The sequence below is a fragment of the Cavia porcellus genome, unplaced genomic scaffold (assembly GCF_034190915.1).
Source record: "Cavia porcellus strain 051 isolate PalLab524CR breed Dunkin Hartley unplaced genomic scaffold, mCavPor4.1 scaffold_39, whole genome shotgun sequence".
Taxonomy (NCBI): domain Eukaryota; kingdom Metazoa; phylum Chordata; class Mammalia; order Rodentia; family Caviidae; genus Cavia; species Cavia porcellus.
In genome coordinates, this window is record NW_026947522.1 from 1,603,724 (window position 1) to 1,621,355 (window position 17,632).

Genomic DNA, 17,632 nt, shown 5'->3' on the forward strand with positions numbered 1-17,632 from the left:
CTATAGGAACCAGGTGAGACTTGTTTAGGTAAAACACAAAAGTATTGTGGCTAAATCTCATTGAGTATTTTAATTCTCAGAATGACACTGAACTTCCAAAAATTCTTCAACTTCAATTCACAGTTTCTTACCCTGACATTTGGCCACATTTGTAGGATCCTGAAGTAACTCACTGGGTTGTCTGTATTCACCTGGCTCTCTAAGTGTGCTGAGGACAAATTCGTTGTCCTGTGCTTTCACTTCTTTTACAGTTCTCAATCTGGTAACAGATAGAGCTTGTCCTCTTCCTTCAGTTATTTTTTTTCTGATTGTTAGAATAGAATGTTGAATCTAAGTTTCTCATTTAGTGGAATATAGGAAGTATTGTGTTGCATTTTGGTATGAATGAATGAAAAATTCATGGGGGAATTGCATCATTCTGAGCCACAAAAGTCAGGGAGTTATCAGTTGCAGATCAATTCACTGTGGGTCACAAAACGGTAGTGATATTGATTCAGCTTGTCAGGTGGTATTAATAGATTAGACTTAGCATGTGATTTAAAATCCACGATCACTATTGTGGAGGAAAAATAACTTGAAATATGAGATAGCAGCACTCCTATTTTACATGTCAAACTTATCAAAATTTGTATGAAAAATATTTGGAATCTGAGCATGTTAATACAGTCTTATATGTGTACTTCCAAATTCATTTTATTATTTTAAGTTAGCATGTGTGACTTTTGTAATGTTAATTTTCTTTTTTTTGGTGATACATCAGTGTCTTTATTGATAACTAGGTCATGATTTGAGAAATAAGTTAGGGTTAAATTAGTAGTGCAACGATTTGGAGGAATAAAAACTCCAGCCCAGCCACCCACAGTCCCACCGGCCTATAGCTGCTGAGCTCTGAGTACAATAACTATGACCTCTTGACCAGTGGCCTGGGGTTCTTGGGGCCCCCAGCCTTCCTGGCTGGAGACAGAGTCCTGGTCCTGGGGGCACCAGCCTTGGAAGCAGTGGCGGCTTTGGGGGCAGCAATGACTTTGGGTCCAGGCCCTGGGGCGGCCTTCACTGCGGGTTTTGTACCCTTCAGGGAGGCAGCACATTTTCCAGCCTTGGAGGCTGCAGTTGAAGTTTTCCCAGGGGCTCCTGTCTTCTTGCCTGCTCTGCTGCCTGAGACCTTGGGCTTCCTGCCAAGCTTGTGGACAGTTGAGGAAGCCCCAGCTGACTTTGGGGGGTCCTTCTTGGCTACAACCTGCTGTGGCCCAGTGCCTTTCGCCTTGCAGCCTCCTTGAGGGGCTGTCTCTAGGGCTTTGCCCTGTTTGCGGGAAGCTCTTGCTTCACATGGTTCTGCAATCTTTTTCTTGCTGGAGCCAGCAGGCCCTGTCCGAGTACTTTTCCTGCTGCACTGCGGCTTCTTCTGATGCTTGGGGACAAGCTTGAACCTGCCAGTGGCACCCCTGGCCTTGGAGTTGATGGGCCTGGCAAGGAGGCCACGGCTCATGCCTGTGGCAAGGGCCTGCTTCAATAGGTACTTGAAGCGGGTGACATCGACTGTGGGGTACTTGTGCAGGATGTAGAGCTTGATGGCTGCCACTGAGGTGCCCCGGCGCTGCTCTCCTGCCTGTAGGGCCTCCAGCACCATGCGCAGCACTGTGGGGTGGCAACGGGTCACCATGACCCTGTTTGAGTTCCGGCCTGCTGGCTTTCCATACTCAGGGGGCTCTGCTGGCCCTGCTGTGGAAGAGGAGGAAGAGGAAGAGGAGGAAGAAGAGTAATTGGTGATGCTCCCAGGAGCCATCTGAAGGACACTTATAAATGACCACCTCCGCTGTTCACATACCGTTAATTTTCATACTGAACCTCTAGCACTCATTTCTTTCAATGTTTATACACAAATCATTGGCTATATCACAGTGCATAATGAAAAGTTATTTTTGTGGAAGAAATGTTTGAAAATCAATTGAAGCAAGAGTAAGGATTGTTAGTATTTTTAATTAATGAGTTAACCTTTTGATGGTTATTGTAATAATGTATTACTTTTTTCCTGTATTTACATTGCAATAAAATTAGTACAATGAAACTTTTCATAAACATTGTCAATTGGCTTAAAGTTCAAGTTTAAAAAATGACAATTAAGGCATGAATACACAAAGATTTTGAATCAATAATTTAATTACTGTTATCCTAATTAGAACTTGGAATCCTCTGTTTCAGAAAGCAGAAGAATACCTCAGCATTTTAATTATAGGGCTATATATAGAAATATATTTGAGCCCTCAGTTAGAACTATATTATTATTTCAACTTTCATTAATGGAAAAATGTACTTTTAATGATTTTTATTGTACTGATTTCTTACTGATTTAATGATTTCTATTGTACTGATTTAATGATTTTATTGTGTCTTATAATCAAAAAAGTGTCTTATAATGAAAATTCTAATTGTAGTTTAATATCAAAATGGTTTCTTGAGCTTTTGAAATATCAATAGTACTGTGTCTGCAATTTCACCTAATTCTGCACTTTGTAAGGACTCCTAAATGCTTCCTAGTGAGCAAAATGTTAAATACCACCTATTTAAAGTACAAAATTATTATGCCTGGTGTGCTCAAATACAATCATTTTACATTTTTTCACTCAGAAAAAGTACACTTTTGTAATGACTACTCACTTTATTTCTGAATTTTGTCTACTCAATTCCATATGAAACAAATACAATTGAATTGATCATGTTCTCATCACAAAAATGATAATGCAATGAAATGAAATCTAGCTAATTAGCTAGATTTTTTTATTTCATAATGTATATAAACTTCAAAGCATATGGACAACATATATGTTTTTATATATATATATATATATATATATATATATATATATATATAATTCAACATAAGAAGCCATTTTAAAATATTTTTTATAGTGTATGCTTTAGTTTATATCTTAAATGTTCCTCAATGGCTCATGCATTAAAGGCTGTGACTTAGGATGCCCTGTAACTTTAAATGGTGACATCAGAAGTTAGATATTAGCAGAAGTGCCTTAAAGGGGATATGTAATTCTAAAACCCTCCACTTTTTCTCTTTGCTTTTTAGATGCCATGAACTGAACATACCTCTCTGCCACATGTTTTTCCAAGGTGTATTGCACCACCACAGCCCCATATCAACAGAGCCAATTGAATATGGACTGAAATCTTTGATGCTATCAACTGATGTAAGACTCTAATTTTTAACTACATTTTTAACGTAAATATTTTGTCACAATGATGGAAACTGGCAAACAGTGTATTTGAATAAAATACAAATGGAAGGAAGCCGTTGGTCTTAAAATGAGTAATTATAACCCTGTGAATGTGTAATGAAACATTACATATTACTAAATGCATAAAGCATTATAATATATTTATTATGTAACTTATATGTATTACTTGATTTTATTATATGTCACATAGGAGTTAGCTAACGTTATGATTATCTATCCTTTCCCAGTAATCACACATATAATAATCCTGGACTGCTCCTTGAAGAGATACTTACTTCCTACAATACCAAATGACTGTCATGGAAATATATGCAAACCAAAAATTCCAAATCCTGTATGGTGAACTATGCCCTTTATTCAGCTCACACAGGTTGAAATAATATCTTCCTGCTTTCCTACAATCCAGGGCCAGCAATTAGAGAATTTCTACATACCAAAGCCCTGGGCTTGTTTCACATGGAACAATCCTTCATCCAGTGCCCCTGCCTCGTCTCATCTTCACTTTCTCAAAAAAATCACAGTAAATTTTCTTATCCATGACTTTGTCATCACTTATTCTGCTACTTTACTAAGCCTGGTACTTTCTTGTGCAGTTCTCCAGAGATTACAGTTCTCCTTTTTCTTTTGAATACTATTTATTCAATACCATTAATTTCCTTAACTACTGACCTCATCAAAGCTGAATAAATTCTCCATTTTAAATACATAAATGTTTAAGTGTGTTTCTGTATTTGATCTATGTGTCTAATAACAAGGATTTTGTGGTATAATTCAACAATTTTATCATTTCTGACTTCTGTGCTGATAAAATATTGTCTATACTGAACAAATAGTTTTACAAAATACATTAACTTATTTATATTACTTTGGCCTCCTAAAATATCAGTTAACAGTATTAAAAATAATTCAAATCAGTTTTAAAAACATAAAATTTAAAGTACTGAAATTTACTAATGCAACATGAAAAGCACTTTTTACTAAAACTGTCAGTAGACTTTTTTCTGGAACTATTTGTAAGGTTTTTATTAAAGGAATTTAAAATTAAGAAGAAAAACATATAACCTCACACTTAGTTTTCAAAAGGCCACATTTTAAACCTGCTTGAAAACTAAAATATTGCTAAATAAACAAGGTTTTATTATTTTATAGTTCTTCATTTTGAACAAGAAGTTTATTGAAGAAACAAGGCGCTTGACTTAAAGGGAAAAATATTGAAGAATCTTTTTTTAAGAGTGATGTACAGCTACGTATGTAGCTGATTGTTGCAGCTCATACAGAAAAGTCATAAAATTGTCCTTGCTTTACAGTGATAAATGAGAAACTTGAAATTCTGCAGTCAAACAAGATATGCCAGAATGTTTATGCTTTTTGTCTCTTCTGCTAAAATTTTGAGGGCAAAATAACTTACTTAAAATACAGTATGCAATTATATCAAAGCACTTAAGCTTTTATTGAAGTTTCCTGGGAAGTCTTATATATTCACAAGGAAATGTTGTATCTGTTGTATTTGTTATACAAAAAGAAATGATATTTTGACATGTTAAAGAAATTATGCTGTCTGTTTTCACCCTTTATCACTTGGCTTCCCTTGATTTCTATATCAGATTTTGAGGTAGACCAGTTTAGTTTCTAGTGTTTCTTAGCAGTGTGGAGATTATATGTTGTACAGAAGTCAGGTATACCTAATGAGTATAGAGAAGGAAAAAGGAGAAATGTTTTTTCCAGACTAGAGAAGTATGGGGAATGGGCAGAATGTCACAATAATGAGCAAGGGGTTGAGTCTTCTATATTCTAAGCCACGTCCTTAGAAATGAGAAAATGAGAATAAGATAAGGGAAACCACTGAATTGGTAGATTTTACTCCATGTTGTCTTTTTGGGAAATTCTGGGACCATGAGTTCCCAAGATAATAGCTTTGCCATCACGTGAAAGAAACACATTTAGTGGCCAGATGGATCATGTATCTTCAAATCCCTGAGGATCCTGAAGATGGTAAGTTTCTGGATACAAAAGTGGAATCTCCAGTTTGTCCTGTTGCCACGGGTCATATAATAGTACTTTTCCTTGTCTTTGACCGGGCTGATACATAATGAAACAGTGACATTTAGCTTGCATGTGTTCATAATGAGAACACTGTAGGACCTCTGACACTGTTTTGATATGAACAGATCATTTCTACATCTATTTTTTTTAAAATTTTATTTAAGGAGAAAAAGAAAAAAAAAGCAAAGAAAGGGTACAAGTTATACAGAATTTCAGAAAAATAATAAACAGTAGGAAATCACTAGTTAATGAATTACATATTGTCATCTTAGAAATATTTGTTCAAGTTACAAAATTAAAGCTTATATAGTGGACATTCAAACAGTGAGACCAAATAGTTCTGTTCAATGATCCAACAAAACTCAGTAATATCATTGTCTATCTTATACACTTAAATATACATGCAGTTATATCGTTTAGAGCACTTTCTTTTCCTCTCTATTGTACAATGACTATTACACATTTTGGGTTTTATTGCTCCCACAGTTCTTATTACATTTTTTGGAAGAGAGTAAAACCAAATGTGACATAAAAGAAGAGAGTCAGTCAAATCAAAAGGGTGAACATAATAGATAATGTAAAAACATAATACAAGGTGATCAACAATGGTTACCATAATGCCTCCCGCTATCTCTAATAGAATTGCCTATATCATCAATTATAATAAAATTGAACAAAATAGTAAAGAACGAAACCAACAAAACCAAAACATTGGAGACATTACAGGTCTTCAAAAGTAGATAATAGTCAACCAGAATGGGCGTCATAATGAATCCCACTATCTTCATAGTTGTTGCCTATACTTTCGAACCTCATACTATCAAGCAAAACAGAATAGAGGAACATCAGTCAAAACAAGATGGTGAGAGCAATACAGGGCTTCAAATCAAGTTAATAGTAAATCAAAGTGGATTACTATAATATATCCTGCTATTTTTTAGTTTATTTTTCCCTTAATTAAAAGGATAAAAATAAAAAAGTAAATAATAAAATAGAGATTGAGATAAAAGAGGGCATAACAACAAAACAGCGCAGAAAAAAACATAACCATTTAAGCAAAATAGTGTTTTACCACAAGATAATCCTGACATAAATGTAGTTACCATATTGTCTCTTTCCTTGAAATCTTTGAGTATAACTTCATATACTGTAGCATCAAATATATCAAAACAATGTAAAACCATTCAAGAGAATGACAGTATTACAGGGTATTTAGAATCAACTAACAGAAAATGAACAACAGTTTCTGTATAATCTCCTTGTCTATAAAGGTTTTTGTTTATACTATCACATATAATAAAATCCAATAAGATACAACATGCTAAGACCAATGGAGACAGAAGAGCAAAAGCTTGATGAGACTTCAAAACAAGATGATACTAAATCAGCATTACCTATTATGATGTTGTTTTCTCCAAAATAGCTGTTCCTATCATCCAGTCTTCTCTGCCTCATTTCTGTTGAGCTCTTTTTCTGTCATTTGTTGTAAGTTTGTCTTCTTCATTTCGCTTTCTGCTCCATTCATTGTGGCCTCTCTGCCACTATTTCTGGAATCTTGGTATTTTCCTTTTTTAGAATATCCTGAAGTATTCTCTGTAAAGTTGGATTGGTGGTTGCATATTCCCCTAGTTCCTCTTTATCCTGGAAGCACCTTGTTTTTCCATCAATTTCCAGGGATAGTTGTGCAGGACATTTCAATCTTGGCTGGAGGTTATTATCTTTCAAAGCTTGAATTATTTCCCCCCACACTCTTCGTGATTTGATGGTTTGTGCCGAGAAATCTGATGTAATTCTGATGGGTGTACCCTTGTAAGTGATCTGTTTCTTGTCTCTGACAGCTTTTAATATTCTGTTCTTATATTGGATTTCTGGTATTTTGATTATTATATGCCTGGGTGTAGCTCTGTTTGGGTTGTAGGTGGCTGGGGTCCTGAATGCTTCATACATCTGAGTATCTTTACCTTTTGCTAAATTAGGAAAATTCTTCTGGATTATTTCTGTGAGTAGCTTTTGTAGTTCATGTCGCCGTCTCTCTACATCTTTTTTCTGAAGAAGCAAGTTTAATCATTCTGATGAAGGGAACTACATCTACCAACCATTTGAAAACAGCTACATTAAACATCCTAATTACATATAATTTTTTTAGTCAAGTAATATCTAATGTGCAGTGAAATCAATCTTTTCCAATTCATCATAGTTTACAACACTCAAACACAAAAAATGGAGGACATGAAAAGCTATGAAGTCACTGAAAACAAGTGGATACTTTGAGATTTAATGGAGGTTAATTTGAAAATGATGTTTCTTGAAAACACAATAATGCAATCAGATGCAAGAAATAAGTTGGTAAAATTTCTATATAGTTTTATAAATCTAATTTTCTATGATTTTTCCAGTTAAAATTAAAAACTAGACCTTTACCCTCCTAATCCATTTTCTAGGTTTCTTTTCTTCCTTTCTAGTTTTGTATTGAGACTGCTTACTTTTAGTGTTTACTTTAATAAGTTTTATATATTCCTGAAAATGATTTACTAAATCTATGAAACCCAAGAGGTTGACAAATATTTCATTATACTAAAAATTATTGTAATAATTTTTACTCGTCAATAAATTATTACCAAGTAGACAAAATGTATTATTAGGATATCCCAGGGCTTACATAAAAATGATAGCAATTTTATATACATAAAATTTAAATAAGCTTAATAAAATACTGTTTAAATCAAAGAACATGCTATTTGACCACAATGACTTCCAAAATAAAGTCTGACTACAGGAGCTTTGTTCATCTGTTAAGAATCATTTATATATAAAACATATATTAATATGTTTTAAATCAAGTAAAAATATAGATATATGATTATTTGAGATGATGTGTTTATTTTATTAAAAGTTTTAGAGACTATCCTTTTTTATTAAAAAGTATATATGTGTATAATAGAGAAGAACATTTTCTAGAGTCACTGGTTAAACAGCCTCAAAGTTAGTTTGCTATTTTGGTTTATTTTTAAAAATATGATCTAGGAACCATCATCCTGTGCTTATTTACAATGCACAGTACTAAATCTACAATGAGTCTTCTCAAAATAAATATGCATTTTAATAGAAGCTGCGGGTAATTTTAGATACTTTAATGGGTTGGTGAAGCAATTTGAGATTTAATCTGCCTACTTACAATTTAAAAAAAAAATTTAAAAAGTTGTTAATAATTAAATGTAACTATCAAGAAAAAGTGTTCAGAATAACATGATACTGGTGAAAGAGGAAGTGTCATGGTGTATGTTGTGTCCCCCAGGCCTCATGAGTTTGCATCGTGCATTTGTGATTGGTTCATCGTCTAGTGCTTGGATTGATGGTCTGAGTGCTCCACCCACAGAGGGGTGGAGCCAGGATGTGATGTAATGACAGGAAGACGGTGTGTCAGGCTCTTTTGCTGGTTTCAGCCTTGCTGTTTGCAGCCTCCATGAACTGCGGCTATGCCATGCCACCCTGCCTTGGAGCCAACTGAGTATGGACTGAAACCACCAAAAACTGTAAAAAAAAAATCTTTCCTTTCCCACTTTGTGGGATATTTTGTCTCAGCAATGAGTAAAAAGTAACCAAGACAATAAGCAAAGAGATAAATGAATGCAATAGTGAGCCCATAAATAGCAACACAGAAATATAATCAACTGTGTATTGGTAAAACACATACAAAGTAGGTAGACTTAAATAAATGACCATGAAAATACTGGACATCTGGTTGTAAAACAAATTAATGTAGATATAAACTTTATAAACTTCACAAAAAGTAACTCAAAGTGGACCATGTTCTTAAAAATAGACTTCAAAACTGTAAAACTCATGGAGGATAACCTAAAAGAAAGCCTAGGTGACTTTTTGATGATATCTCTAATAACAAAGATATTAAAAAATAGTTGAAAACACTCACTTTATTAAAACTGAAAGCTCCAGCCATGCAAAAGACAACAATAAGAAAATGAAGCCACAACTCCACAGACTGAGAGAAAATGTTTCTTCAGTAAACCTCTAATGAAAGCAATATTCCAAAATGTGCAAGCACTCCTTTATAATAACAGTAAGAAAAAAATTCTGATTGCAAAAATAGGCAAAAGATTTGAGCAAAAGTCTCAACAAACACAATGATAAATGACAACATGCATTTAAAAATGCTTATAGTCACATGTTTGGAAGAGCTCTAAGATTCCCATCACCTTTGGTTGTCGGTTTCTACTTTCTTCAGCCTTCCAGTGCAGACTTACACAGATGTCACGCTAGTCAGTTTCCAGGCTTTTGATCTTGGACTGGTGCTGTGTCCTTGATCCTTCTTGTCCATCATCCTGGGTTGAACAACTTCTGTATCTTCCAGTTCTCCCTCACACAGATAATCACTGTGGACTTTTCTGCTTCTCATTCTGTAACCTTACTAAAAAAATCCTCTTGAATAAATGTTTGTATTTTCTACTTATGTTGTTCCTCTGGAGTACTCAAACAAATATGTCAACATACTAATTCCAACTCTATGACTTTGTGGAATACTGAAATCTGCAAGGACAGTAAAATGATTAATGGTTTTCAGAAATGATTAGAGCTTGAGGGAGAGGGATACTTAGCCAGCAAAGGATATTTAGGGTGATAAAATATTGAGTTCTGATGAAGTGTATATGGTCATATATTGTCTTAATCTTTAGAATATACAACTTCCAGAATGAATTCAAAAGTAAGTTGTAGATATAGTAATAATGGTTTATATACATAGTTTCATAAACATCTACAGATATAATGCTCTGGTGAGGCATATTAATAGTATAAAGATTGTATAAATATGATGAGAAAAGTTTTCAAGAATTTGTAACTTTCATTTAATTTTTGTGTTTTTCTAAGACATAGTTTATTAAAATTGATTACAAAAATATCTTGTTAATTAAGATAAATACAAACAAGTTAATGTGTTTGTATATTTACAAATGTGCATATGTATGCACAAAGTCTTTATAAAATGATTAAATTCATCATGAGGAGGTGATACATGTAAAAGACTCAATTAGTTATTTTTTTACTATTGATTTCTCTGCTTCCCCCCTTCAATCTTTTGTTTTGTAGATTCAGTCTTATCCAAATTTTTCTGTAACACATTTGGGAAGTGACTGGAAGTTCATTTAAATTTTACAGTATTAAAATAAATATTTTTAGGCTGATTCTCCATGAATTTCTCCTAACTCTAAAAATATGCTAGGCAAAGTGTGAATGCTGAAGAAAAAAAGGGCAAAGTATAAAATCTAGTGCCTTTAATGGACCTTGGATGCAATTCCTTGTTAAATGTTTTCTACTAACTTCAAACTCCCGAAGGGAGAACAAATGCCATAAGGCCATGAGTACCATAAAACAAAATGACGAACACTGTAGTCATTCTTCAGGGTTCATTTTTGAGAATGCAAAACTAGTGATTATTGTAAGAACTGGCAGCACTCTTAAAGTAAATGCAATAACCAAACTACACTCGGTGCTGTCACATACATTTAATCAGAGGACACTGCAGTCTATATACCATTGAAGAGTCCATTTATCTATTCAGTTATTCTGGATTCATTTTTGTCAAGAAATTTTTTATCATTGAAATTTTATACTTAGAATATATTTAAAAATGTAGAATTTTAAAACTTTCTAACATTTTTCTACTGATGATGTTTCATTGTGATATTTATTATTACCTTCTGGGTTTCCTACTACAAAGTACAAAATTGACCTTGTTGAATAGTTGATATTATTTTATTAATAGTTATGCATTGATTGCACAATTTATGTAACTGGTCAATAATTTGCTATTCTTTTTGAAGAATACACACTATATACAAAGTAAAAACCTGCATAAACATCCCATGACTTTATAAGTTATACTTTAGGTCCCAAAATATTCATAAATATATTTTTGTATTTTTATAGCAATATAATATTTACTTCTGTATGTTATAATGATATTTTATATTTAGAAAAATTATATTTGCTGTTTATAGTTACTGCAAATGATTAAATTATTTTATAGGTGTAAAAATTCAGGTAAATACAGACTACTGCACCCTTGAAAATTGGTCAACTGTGTACTCAAAGAGGGTTTCAATCACATTAAATAGTCTAAATTTATTTAAGTATGATATTTTGATATTCTGTTCCTCACCATAATCAAAGACTCTAAAGTCAAAATCAACCAAATTATCAATTCAAAGCAAAACTACACTATTTCCAAGTATAAAGTCAAAATTAGTAGATAGCAGTGAAGATTTTTGTAATCGTATATTATTACATTCTAAAAATTAATGTTTTTTCTAACCAAATGTCTTGTTTCTCTAGAAAGAAAAAAAGAAAAAGAAAAAAGTATGTGGCACTGGTTAGAGAAAAAGAGATATAACATTTCAGAGGCAGTTTAAGTAGCTCAAGATCAATAACTAGTATTCCCAAATAAGTTGCTTTATGTTAGACTTTTCCCTGCATTAGACATTGCTGACGCTCTACTTCAAACCAAGGGAAAAACAGAAATATAAGAGTAGTCTTTAACATGGGGATGATAATAAATGCATTGCTTATAGGTCAGTGAGTTGACAATATTATCCTGAAGATCAGTAAATCTATTGTATCTTTCCACATTAATTACTACACAGTCATATCCATGAACTGTTCCATTAAAAGAACAGATGAAGAAAAGTGAATGCAAGCAAATTATACATTCTCCATATAATTTTACTCTAGTGACACCTGGTAAAATACACACACACACACACACACACACACACACACACACACACACACACACAAATGCTAACAATGTGAAGACAAAAAAAATAGCAGGACATACTTGGCAAATGTGTGGCTTGTGTGTGTTTCTGTGTGTTGTACTGTTGGCTGCAGTTAAAAGAATGCATAAAGGAGAGAGAAATTTCCTTACAAAAATCATGTTATAATTTTGAATTTTAGATAAAAGGTGATCAAAGTAGTATAGTATATCATGTATCTTCACCATCAAAGGAAGACTACGCATTGCTCAACTTTTTAATTAAAGTTTATAAAACTGTATAATAGGCTAGTAACCAAAAATATCAAAAGGTTATAAGCTATAAGGTCATTCAAAAGAATATGGAGTTTTCTCAATCTAGAGTGCGTTTCATGCTAATCAGTAAAACATGCTACCTAGAATGTCATTTAATTACAATGAAATATTCAGTAGCTATTTAAAATATATGGTAAGATTTACAGACAATGATCAAAGAAAAGTTTCACTTTTGGCAAAAAATTTAATAATGTTTTGTTAATATCTTATTAAAAGTATAATTTGATCCTTTTTTGATTTATCACTTAAAACTTTGCATTTGAAAACATTTGCTTTGCTTTGAATTATTAAGATTTTGCTATTTGTGTTTAGTGAAGATAACTTGTCTTATTCATAAAATCAACAAAAAAATTTTGAAAATTGTGTTGTAGCTCTGCATTTAACATCTCTACAGAGGAATACAATTGAATATAAATATCCAATGAATATAATTGAAAAACAAAATTCATTTTATTATTCCCTGTGGATCCCTCAAATTGTTTATTAATTTTAGTGTACATAATATAATAAAAAAATAAGGTATACATTTAAATTTGTAAAACTATCACTGTAAAAAGCACATAAACATTAATTCCCATTAAACTCTCTCCTTTCCTTTAAACATATTTCTTCCACCATTCTCGTCACTTTCTGAAGCAGTTCTTAGTTTTTAGTGAGTGTTTTGTTAAATCTGTTTCCAAGTTTCACCTACTCTGAAAAATTGGAACTATTTTATGTTTGTTTCTTTATTTTACTTTATTCAAAATTTTAGATTTTAAAGAGAATTTTAAAATATTTTCAGGATTATCTGTAAATTGGAGTTTGTGGCTTAAGGTATAAAACATAATTACTGGGTTCAGACTGACTTTTTTCTTCAAATTAGTGACTCTACTGACAGTATAAATTAACTAACTTCTCCAATATACTATTTGTCTCGTGTAATTTTAAAAATATATAATCACAATGATAATTTGTCATCTGTTAGCTTGTAGACAAACTGGGCACATGTGAAAAATTAAAGAACTGCTAGATCTTGTTAGTAAGTGACAAATGGTCAATTTTTTTAACAACTCAGATTCAATATATCGTGCAGTGGATCGAGCCCTCTGTTTGGCAAATAATTTTTCTTTCACTGCTTCCAACATTAATTGTTATATTCTTCTTTCTTTTTAGTGTCCAAACTTCCACTGTTGCTCTGATAAACTTTATTTCTAAGCTAGTGAGTAAACTGTCCATGCAATACTTGTTCAAAGAATACAAAATAGAAAAATATAAAGGAAAATATTTCCTCTGATAATTATTTCTTGGCAGCACAAAGGCATATGATATTAGATAAGGTGCTTATACATTAAAATTTCCACATTTCTAATAAACTGTCATAATTTATATAAGAAATTATGCTCCCATTTCCCAGCTATAGCTCTTTGAACTGACTTTTCAAACTTGACAGGAGAATTCAGCAAGAAAATATTCTATCATGCGTTTATGTTAGAAATGACTGGATGAAAAAATTTAATGATAGATGACAGTGAACTGTAAAACTTTTGTGTCATAAAACTAGTGAAACATGAAATTACCCAAATCAATTGCTTAAATAACTTAATAACTTGAAAATTTGAAATTTATTCATAGATGGAGGACAAAGAGGAATTACAATATATCAATAAAAGGTCACTGGAAAGTCTTCATTTTAAGGATTTGCCCTCAAACTGTATTTCACCATTTCTTCTTAACTCTCAAATCTCTGTTAAAATTTACTGTTGTGACAAATTTTAATATTAAATTCATAGGTGAGCAAGCAGATATATTTTCTTTGGTAACAGGTCAAATGGCAGATGAAAAATTCAATACACTATTAAGAATAAGAAGATAGATTTCAGATAAACTCAATTAAAATAAAACTGATTAGAAATAAACACATATGGGGCCTGTGATCTTAATGATGAAAATGATTTATTTTACCAAATAATATTTGAAACTTCAAATATATATTGTTATTCCTTTTGCATTAGTAAGGCTTACATAATGATTTGAAAAAACTTTCTGAGGAGACAGCTACTCAAAGTGATTTAATTATGATTTTTAAGTTTGATCAAAAGTTATTTTTGTCTCCACAAAGAAGAAGAGTAATAAAAGTAGCTAAAGTGAGGGCATTGTAGTTAACTTCTATATGACACAATGTTTTAAAATCAATTCTTATTGAGCTATTCTTATTATTATATCCACTTCTATTGTCATTAATAAATATATGTCATATTTCTTGACAAAACCATGGTCCATTTAATCATTCAACATTGTTTACACACACACACATACACACACGTGCATGCACACATGCACACACGGACACAGGAGGCTCCAAACAGTGACATTGTGCAGACAACTACGGCACAGACTTGTTTAAGGACCCCTAGCAGCCCAGCAGAGACACATGTCACCACAAAGTGTAGGAATATTTGATATAGATATGTTCCTAAAACATTAAGATTTGATGGAGAAGACATATAATTAGGTGAGAGAGGCAAAAGAGGGCATTTTGTGTCTGTGGGGAAAACAAATTCAAAGAAATTTATAAGCTTCAGCAATGTATTATTATGCGGATTGAGGTTAGAGCAGAGATGAAGGATCCAACCTCTGAGGATGCTGAAGAAGGGTAAAGAAGGGAAGTAGTGAAACTTGAACTCTTGAGGAAGAGCTTGCAAACTGAAGGGGACTAAGCTTAATGATCTCCTTGAACTGTGCGAACTGAATGCCCTGGAATCCTATAACAATGGCAAGCCATGAGTGACACATTTAAGGGGATGGCAGGGATTCAGATGAGAATGACCTAGATCACATCTTTTCTTTATTTTACAAGGTATGCATGTAATGTGCGAATGTGCATTTCTGTATCTATAAATCAGTATTAATTTAAACCTGCTCATTAGTGTCTTAGTTACTGTTCTTGTTGCTGAGAGAAAATACTCAGCAGCCAAATAAAGGAGGAAACATACCTTTAGCCCACAGTTAAAAGATTTGAGTCTGTAATTGGCTGGCTCCAAGGGAGGTGTCATGTCAACAGGCACTGGGGAGGAAAAACAGTTCATGGAAGGGTTCAGGTAGAAAAGCAAGAAGGGACACCCATAGCTCTTTCTATCCCTTATATCTCATCCAGGACAAAATAGGATGAGTGGCACTCACACCCTTATTCCTAGTGCCCTAGCAATGCACCATGAATCAATTCCAGCATCCCGCACTCTAGATCCAGTCACCTAAAAGCCCCACCAATGACTGCGTGAGAGCTGGGAAGGCATCTTTACACAAGCCAAAATTAAATTTAAATTTGTTCATTTGATAGGTTCTTTAGTAAAGGAGAGGTGATATTATGCATTAAAAGTGGTGCTATAGTTTCAAAATGAGGAATTCTATCCCAATTAATTAACAATTTGATGCTTAGAAAATAATTTATCAGTCTTAGTATTTCATTCTTCATAGTTGTGTAAGATTTACGCTACTTGTCTAAGGTTACCAAAAATGCATAGAAAAATATAATTTAGTATAAATCTACCTTAGAAAAGTGTAAATATATTCAATGAAAACAAGATTCTTTGGTTAATACATAGTGGGACCAATATATAGGGCAAAGGTTTAAACTGTGTAAAAACTTACACTGTCTGAATTTCATCTCCACTGAAAATGTTTTTTTTTCAATCATCACCTTCTGCCTTTGTTTTACTAAAAGAATTTCTAAATGATCTCCTTGATTTTAACAAATCACACGTGCTAAAATTCATCCTTTATGCAATGGAATAACACATTTTAAATGTTATATTTTCAAATGTGTCAAAAATAGGAACAATATTATATTGCCCTTACAAAGTATATTCAAATGCTCACCTAAGGCATAGGCCCGTCCATGAGCTGTGCTGGCCCATTTATTTGATCTTGTCCACTATTCTACTCATAATCACTTAATGCTACTCAAGTTGTACTGGTTTCCATGGTGTTCCTCATTCAGGCCAGCCCTATTAATGATTCAGGTCCCCTATACCTTCCTCTTTCAGCTAGGAACTTTAATGATATCATTGTATTTCTGTTCCTTTTCAGCAGATTTCTCAGTTTAAAATTCAGTTTATCACAGATGTCTTCCTTCATCATATCACCTAAAGCTAAGGTTAACTTTATTGTTGTTGATGCATTTCTGAGTTAAATTATTTTTTCTTGCTTTTTCTGCATGCTCTATCTCAAATTTAATACTTGGAAACAGGGTTGTTTTCTTCATTTGCCGCCTATTTGTGCCACTTAAAATAGAAGCTGACACACAGCAGATGACACAATGTATGGAATTGAAATTAGTTTGGTATGAGAGTTTCTTCAGCAATTAGAGAAAACATTGTAACTACTGTCTAGATAAAATGAAAACATAGAGATATCTAGAAATGATACCGATTGTAAAAATATCTCCTAAACTAGAAAAATAAATTATTTATAAAATTTTTACAACAGGTCTATATCACTTACATGTGAAATAAGCACTACTTATTAGAAAATAAAGTTTGATTAATTTTTTTTCAGAATCTAATAACTGCCAAGCACAACTGTTAATGTTGCAAAATAAATATACTGTAAAAAATTACATATGAACCACTGTGGAGAGATTGGAATATAAGTAAGTAAATATTAAGTCTGAGAACAGAGGTGTGAACCTCACAGAGCAGAGGTATGGACTGAAACCATGCATCACATATGAGGACATAACTCAGAAAGAGTTAATTTTACACATTTTAATTTTTTGTGTCGTAAGCATTTGAAAGCCACTGCACATTTCACAACTATAATGCATTCTAATTTAGACTATATACCTCTTAAATGTTCATTAGAGTTAAGTGCAGTACAGACCTGTAATTTCAGCCTTCTCCGAGTGTAAGCAGGATGATTTCAAGTATGATCCCAGCCTGGGCAGCTTAACGACTTACTGATACCATGTCTAATATACCCACATGCACACACAGGCACATGTGCGCGTGCGCACACACACACACACACACACGCAAGTAAATGATTACAGTCACCTAAGGTTGTAAAGCTCAATTCAAAAGCCCAGAATTCCATGTCTAGTATGGAAAAAAGAAAAAGAAAGTATTCAGCACAAACATGTTCCTACAATCATATCATACCAGCTTATTCCAAGCAAGAGTCTGTCTCTTTGGTCTTGTAATCAGATTGTAAATGACTGGCTCGCTTTTCCATGTATTGAGTTCTGCTCACTTTGCAGCAAATT

At 33.0% G+C, this 17,632-nt stretch overlaps 1 protein-coding gene across 20 annotated transcripts in view; it reads right to left on the bottom strand.

Moving 5' to 3' along the window:
- Nucleotides 1–342: 342 nt before the first annotated feature.
- The window catches only part of LOC111756598 (histone H1.8-like), a 108,029-nt gene continuing 90,739 nt past the window's right edge, over nt 343–17,632 (bottom strand). For 8 of the 20 annotated variants that reach the window (XR_010045697.1, XR_010045683.1, XR_010045680.1 and 5 more), the window contains one exon: nt 6,853–15,436. Coding sequence is in view for 3 of the 20 variants with exons in the window: in XM_063243610.1 (XP_063099680.1) it covers nt 902–1,783 (882 nt within the window). In the remaining 17 variants the exon portion in view is untranslated. Of the gene's footprint in view, nt 2,758–6,852; nt 15,437–17,250; nt 17,499–17,632 lie in introns of those variants that run through there. The other 12 variants (XR_010045684.1, XR_010045687.1, XR_010045692.1 and 9 more) reach the window with 8 other exon arrangements.